Source organism: Annulohypoxylon maeteangense (assembly GCF_022496945.1).
Source record: "Annulohypoxylon maeteangense strain CBS 123835 unplaced genomic scaffold GGS22scaffold_2, whole genome shotgun sequence".
Classification (NCBI taxonomy): domain Eukaryota; kingdom Fungi; phylum Ascomycota; class Sordariomycetes; order Xylariales; family Hypoxylaceae; genus Annulohypoxylon; species Annulohypoxylon maeteangense.
In genome coordinates, this window is record NW_025953249.1 from 2,272,063 (window position 1) to 2,279,790 (window position 7,728).

Sequence of the window (7,728 nt, forward strand, 5' to 3'; positions counted from 1 at the left end):
AGGAGTATGAACACATTAGGTAAGTAAATATACTAGAACCAGGTTTCCAATATGCATCATCATTATCATCAGTAGGTACCTAGCAGGTACCGGCCCTACTCTGTATGCTGTCTTTGTCCGTGAAATTGGCCTAGGACCTTAGGGGCGTTCGTGCAATATTTGTACTTTTCTCAGTAGCTTCTTACACGCCTTTCCCATTGTTGATACTGTTTCCTCCAATATTAGCGAAAGCTCCTGATGGGGAAAAATAAACTCCGTGTCGTTATATTATCCTTGTAGTCGTCTGGCCGTCAGGTAAGTTGACGAGAATCCCATGTAAAAGCTTACCTATGATAATACCCAGGTGTCTAGTATGGCGGAATGGATCGTCCTAACTGTCTATACCGAAAAGGTATATCAGTGGCACAGCACGGTTCCTACTATGTACCTAAGTAGATACCTAGGATACAGAATAGTGTTAGATAATTGTCAAGTAGGTTGCTCAGGTAGGTAGTAGTGAGCCCCTGTTACTAATTTTATGCCCGTCAGTTTCGCATCGAATCCTCGATATCAATTGCATTCTCTTCTTGATTTTGTTCGGGTCCGTTTTGTAACAGATGCACGTAACAAACTACGGTACCGTGAGACAGTGTCTCAGAAAATCCCGTATCAAAGTACCAGGTAACCAATCCAAGCTGCCAGGTTGCGGCACAGAGTGAGCTGACTCGCTGACTCCGCTAAATCAGCTTACAACCCGCCCTCGGTCAGCGCCGGCAGTCCCTCAATACCTCGTAACAGTATACCCTTTACCATCTATCATTAAGTAAATATCCAAGTGACGCACTTGGGCTTATATCATGTATCCCTTTTAGATCCAAGTTGCCTAATAACTCCTACCAAAATCGTAACATGCGAAGTTGAATAGTAGTCGGATGAATCCGCCCAGAAAGTTGCCGCTGAACACCTAACTCCCTCTATGGTATCGTTTCAAAATGCCGCATCCTACTTAAACCAGTCCGTAATAATGAATCATCGAATAACCAATAACAGTCATCACGTTGATAAAATCGCTGCGTGTACCGCGAAGCCTCCTATATTAGGGTTATTCAATGCTGTCTGGTTCTGAGGCCCGGGTTTAAGATAGCAATTGCCTGGTGCGCCGCCGTCTTGGGCGGTTGTGCGATTCGTCCATGCCGGGATATAACTAACACCAGCACAGGTAGCATTATTAGATGTAGCATTGGTGGGGAAGTCGGAAGGGATATAGTAGGTGTAGAAAGCACAGGCGTCCATACAATCGTCGAAATTCCCCACGAAGAGTGACGAGATTGGGTTGTTAGGGGCGTCGCTGTTGCAGTAAATCTTGAAGGTTTGCCGATCGAAGACTTAGGATTATAAAGTCAGTAGTCGCCCTGCTTAATCAGAATTTATACCCTTACATTGAGATGCATAAGTGGTCCCTGTCACTGAAGCCGAATTCTTAGAGCATCCTTTATCAACAGTGCTAAAGTCCGATGGCGATGAAGTTGCAGCAGTCACAGTGACAGTCGCCGGTGAACCAGTCATTGAAGCCAATCTCGCTTCAGCATTGTTCGCCCTGCTAGCTTCGACGCCTGTGCCAGCTGCCAACCCAATCACAGCCGCAGATAAAATTGCAATGATGGCCGATAGAACAAACACCAATATTGAACATCCCCATACTGTCGTCGGTCTTCTTTCTTGCTCTATAGGGCCGTATACTAATTGAGGATCATGATATACATATGGCGAAGGCGAAGTACCATAACCCGCATTCAGTATGGACGGATTCGTCGACTCTTCTGGTTTTATGGGTGTTCCCGGCACTACAGCCTCTGGTACGGAAGGCGGCTCATGAAATTCTGGAGAGGCATAATGTGCCACCTCAGGCGCTTCGTCGTGCTAAGGAATCGTTAACACATCACTACAGAAGCTGAAGAAATTGGGATGCGGCAATGGTGAGACACTTACTCTCGTTCCACTCATGATTAATCACAGCGACGATGACGACAGCCTGTACTGTCAAAGTTAAGATAATATAAAATTCTCCAAACGACCACAACTTCCGAACGTCACGATTAGGAAGTAGCTCGTGGTCGGTGCTGACAGAGAGGAACGGTATCAGAAATAGCGGGAAGCATAGGGCATATGAATACAGATATGGAATCACAAGCGGGTCGGGGATCTAAGCTCAATGGGTCTAATCCCTGCTTATAGGTAATAAATATCTGCGAAAGTGAACCAATCCGGAGGCAGTACCAGCTTTTAGGTAATAAATTCTTCACGGAACCGAAAGCTGTACATGGACAGGGCAACCGGCAGGGTTGAAGAAGACCAGGGCCAATGTAGCCGATGTGACCTTCAAGGTTAGTGAAGTAGCACCATAACGCCCTGATGAACGCCTTCGAATATGGATTTTCTTTAAAACCTCCGTGAGTATTAATTCATAATAAATAGTTCCCTCTTGAGAACCTACCTACTAAAAAAGGTAATAATTAAGAAGACTTTATTATTGCATCTTTTAATCCAAGGGGTGAAGAGTTCGTTCTCCCTTAGATTCTAGTTGAAATGAGCTGAGAGGAACAGTTTATCTGTAGTGCTACATAGTTACCATTCCACAGTCCCGGAACCTATTAGGAGTAGCATTGATGGGACGTACAATACAATGCCAGCCTAGGTACGTTTATTTTCCTACGGGTTTGATTCAAGGAGTAATCCTCGATTATCTAAGCCGGCAATCTGAAGCTTTCATGCGAAAGGAAAAGCATGATAATAAGTTGATATACCATTTTCTGACAGGCACTAGGGTGTCTTCGTCGATGGCCATTCGAAATTCGGGCAGCGCTGGCGCCATCGCGCCGGAATAAGTTGTGAAAAGACTCGTAGGGCTGAAAGACTCAACGTAAAAACACATGATCAGACCACGAGCTTGCTTAAAAGATTATTAAGTACGAGATTGCTTCTAGCATAGGACTTTCGATAAAACCTGTTTCAAGTCTAATATCTAAACCTCTACCATAATAAGGAATGCATCTGCTACAGTGATACAAACCACACCAAGGAGGTCAAGTTGCTGCGAGCATTCAACGGACCCCAACAGTTTGGTTCCCTGTCCGCGATCCATGCGAAACACAATACTACGTGTAGCACGTGGTAAACCCCCGATTTTATCGTGCTGCTTCAAAACCTCATTCAATCAATTATCAATACTCCGTATACAATTGAATCATTGCTAAATATTCTACAGGTCTGCAAAGAAATTTCTCGTATATAAGCCATCAATATTGCCTACATAGGTACCTACCTAGTACGTAGTAGTATTAATACAACTACTAGTAAAGAGGCACAGCCAGTTGAATCGAGAATTTGCAGGTCGATTTGGTATCTCACGTCAGCACTATAGCTGTACCTTGTATGCATTGTAGGCTCCACCGCACGACAAAACGACAACCAAAAAGTTGGCCAATAGGCCACCAACCGAGAAACATCTTTAATAACTGATTTTCTATCCCCGAAGGTGCAGAATGTCATGAACTATTTCTTAATAGCTCCCACCGGATACAGACGGATACGACATAGAACCAAGCCTCTTTCCGAGGCGCCGGGGCGTAGGAAGCCACGAGTAGGAATTTAAGCTGCGAGGGCTGTGCTGAATCCAGGTCTCAAAAATAATCATTACGGCAATTGCGCCGCACGGCTCCGTTTATATTCCTCGAGCATGCTTAGCTTAGCCGCCGAAGTTTGGGGGAGGCTGGATGGCTATCCCTCACTCTAGCCCGGTTTTTTCTATCTATGAACATTTTTAACTCCCAATAACGGGATAGCCTCCAGACCAACCCCTGGATGTCAGTAGCAACGAGTTCCAACTTACTATCTTGAGTAGGTAACAGAACATATATCTTCAAGGTATAGAGAAACTAGAATGTTCTGGAATCCAGAAATAGCAGCATCGGGGTGATCTCGACACCAAAGATGGCCAGTTGTTGGTTCTGTACTTGGATCATATCCAACATCGCTCATAAAGCTACAATCCTCACCCAGAAACCTACCTAGCAAGTTGTTAAATCCGTTCGAGGCGTGCGGTTCCTACGAACCCTAACAAGATTCTGTTATATTTATCACTCTGAGAGATTCAATTGGGGGTAGGATATCGTGAAAGCAGAGCTAAGCGAGCTTGCCTAGGTACCTATGACCTACAAGCAGAACGAAACACAATAACAACGTCTACTAAACCTACGTCAATGTCTCAAGGACTTAGGTAGTGTCTCTTTCCTTAAGCAGCCTCAAATGCCGAGTTACACTACTTGAGCTTGTACTCTTCTCATCGGCAGCCCGGATCTCCCAGCAGGCTTCCCTTAAGCCGGCATCCGATCCCGCCTCCGCCAAACTAGCATGGTTAGGGGTCGCTCGCAAGGAAGCGTTGATATCTTCAACGGACGTTGAGGTCGCAAGGCTATCGGTATTGATGAGCCATTCAGCCTAGGGATATTGCAAGGTGAGACATTAATTACAGTTGTTCGACACATCTACCTTGTTCGATTCACCTTACGTCCGTTAATCAAACGTATTATTAGAATTGCGCTCTCAGATCCGCCTTCATTCCTTGTTTGGGCAGGCTTGGTCTATATCATAGCAGAATGCCCCGGTGCATATAGAGCATATAGAGATTCTATCACTACCTAGTAGCTACCTGATACATAGAGCTTGATCGGGTAGTGTTATCCCAACGCCTAGTGCCGCGCCATTAATATATCTAGCATGTGTTCTACGCGGTGAGCTACATAGAAACAAGATTATATCCGTCTCTCCACTACATTCACCAGAATCAAAGCCAGTACCATCAGAAGCGATGCGGAAAAGGGGGGCACGCGTCTACCCCAAATGAGATCCGCTAGAGCGACGGGAGGCTCTTTAGCCCGATGACCGCGACAGGTAGTTCGGTGAGGATGAACGCCATGCGATAGCGGAGTAAGAGCTCGCTCCGATCCGGTGCCACCATGAGATCTTCCGCTTCTACTCGTTCAGGGGCTGGAGGAACATTCCTTCGATTCGCCGAGAAGACCGGCGAAGACAGTAGAGATTAGGACGGTGGTGTTATCCATACGAGGAAAAGTGAAACATACCTACCTAGTAGGTAAGAGAGGCGCAAACGCTCTGAGATGATTTTGGGTTTCGAGATGTATAAACTGCCAAACTTCGGAAAGCTGAGATTGAGGATATCGAAAGCTCGTCCTGGTTAATTTGGCCTTGAACATAGACGTAGAGAATTTGTTACAACACCTACGATACCTACCTACCTAGCAGGTACCTACCTAGGTATAGATATTACAAGAGCTAGCTTGTGACGTCTTTCGTACTTTCAGCACTACGCTTTAGTTAGTGGAAAGGGGGCAGTAACAAAGGTATATCTAATCTCAGTCGAAACATGAATTTTTAAGTACAATCCAACCTTAGAATATAAATACGCTTGTTTTTAAGGCACTTCCTTTTATATACGATATCTCACATACTAGGTACTGCATGGTGTAGTGCCTAATTACTACTTTCCTATACCTAACCGAAGCGCAGTACCAAAAGGCACCGAAAGACACCACAAGCCAGTGTACTATCTCAAGAGACATTAAATTTTTCAAAATAAAGAGCTACTATTCTAACATGCTATGTGCTACCTAGGTAAGCGTTAATTTCATACAAGTTACTTACGTTCTTATGTACTAATTAATTATCGTTAAAAGTGTGATACGGATTATTGGCAATTCTACATACATCTTCCTAGATACTTTAAACCTTGATGTCCTAGTTGAAGGTTCGTTTTAAGAAAGCTACACCTACTTCATGAAAGCTAGCATGATTGGTTGCCATGCGTTGCTACCTGAGCAACGCGAATTCTCTTGTTTTGTATGGACAGTATATGGATATTATGGCACCTATATATTAGGCATTGTGCGCTTTCTATGCTGCATCTCGTATTTTATATGTGAATTGTCGAGAGATGGTATGTTCCAAGGTTGTCATTCCCGACGTCTCAGTGTCATTCGAAAGGCGCACCTCGGATTATATTGTCTATAAAGGAACAAAAGTACTGTACTTGGTAAGAAATGGTTTCCAAAGTCCCGAGTTGGTACGTACAAACATTAGGTTTCTGACACTCGGTGCTGGCTGTCAGCTGATGCTCGTGAGAGGAAAAGAGTTTGTTAGTTGCCCAGTTTAGCGGTGAAGCGGGGTCATCTGCAAGTCCAGATGTGCCTAGCCGATCGGAGGATGTTGCAGTTACAGTACAACAGGTACCTACTCCGACTTGGAGGGGTAACAATGAGGGGTAACCTGGAATTGCCATCATAATTCGATGCCTCCCAAGAACCTGGTAAAATATACACTACCGGGAGGGGGGGGTGTTTGGACATGGTCACAGGGATAATATTAGAAGTTGAATTGGATCACTCCTCAGGGTGAGCATATTAAAAGTCCAAAAGGGTTGCAGCTAGAATGTTTAACCTAATTTCGTCAAGAAGCCAATGACTGTGACGTGTGGTAACGATCACCCTCAGCGATTAGTCTCAGAGACAGTGCGCGGATTGACATTGTCACTGTAAGCTGTGGCTTGGTCATCAAAATGCTTGTGACCTGTTCTGTGACCCCGGTCATCATGTAACGAATTTCTTCTCAACATGAACTTTTCTTGGTGACTACTATTTTTTGCGAACAGCATGTCTCACTCGACAGCTATTTAGAAGTAATATATGATGGATGAGAGATAGTGGTTAAGCTAACATGTGTTCGATTGATCAGGTAGTTTAACGAGGACATCCTATTTTACCTTGAAAGCATGTTTTGATACCCTTGTTTCTGCTTGATGACACTTTTCTAGAATAGAATGCATGACAATAAGAATGCTAATTTAGAGAAGATGTCATGTCAAATACGAAGGCAATGTTATAATTGAGAAATGATGTCAAACCCAACAGATGTTTCAATGACCATCATGTCGAGTTATTCCTAGGAGTGTGGGGAATTGAACATGATGTTGAATGCAACGGATGTCAAGTTGACCATCATGTCAAAACTTAATAACAATGTCACAATCTGAACATGATGTCTAGCACAACAAATGTCAGGCCAGCAATCATGTCGAAACTTAATAATGATAACAGAATTTGAACATGATGAGAAAAATATTCGCAAAGATTTTCAAAATGCAAGTGACTGTGAAAATGCTAAGTACAATATTTTAAGCTACACGTATGTTTATGAGCTTCTGTAAATTTTAATAAGTTTGGTTTTAAGAACCTTAGAATATTTTCAAGTCAAAGACCGAATGTCTTGTTACGCTTACAGCGAATGGAGCGAAATGGTTGCTATGTCAAAGTCAAGTAATAATAATCATCAAAACATCTTTGCCTAGTGTGAAATGTGTCAGTATTTTCTTCGAGGGCTTTGGAATGATTACTTGTCTTTGGGTGATTGCTTTTGCAAGTTTTCTATTTGCATTTTGAACTCTTGTTGTCGTTCGATTGTTTTTTCGAACCAGACACATGTGTAGATGATGGGACATTCTCGGGCTCAGTTGTATTCTGAGAAAACAGAGGGTCAGTTTTCTCAAGGACGGCTTCACGTTCTTGATTTTCATCCATCCCTACTTTGTTTTTGTTTAGTAACTGAGAAATATTTTCACGCTGGAATCATGATACATACATAAGTCCATTCTTCTCTTTCTGATTGCTCTGTGTGTAG

The 7,728-nt window shown here is 43.5% G+C and overlaps 1 protein-coding gene across 1 annotated transcript; it reads right to left on the reverse strand.

The window, feature by feature from the left end:
- Positions 1–1,032: 1,032 nt before the first annotated feature.
- GGS22DRAFT_184787 (uncharacterized protein) lies at positions 1,033–1,983 on the reverse strand (the record flags this gene model as incomplete). The annotated part of the gene is made up of 3 exons (XM_047964223.1): positions 1,033–1,364; positions 1,419–1,899; positions 1,969–1,983. The coding sequence occupies 3 exons, from the start codon at positions 1,981–1,983 to the stop codon at positions 1,033–1,035; spliced, it is 828 nt and encodes a 275-aa protein (XP_047823047.1).
- Positions 1,984–7,728: the final 5,745 nt, after the last annotated feature.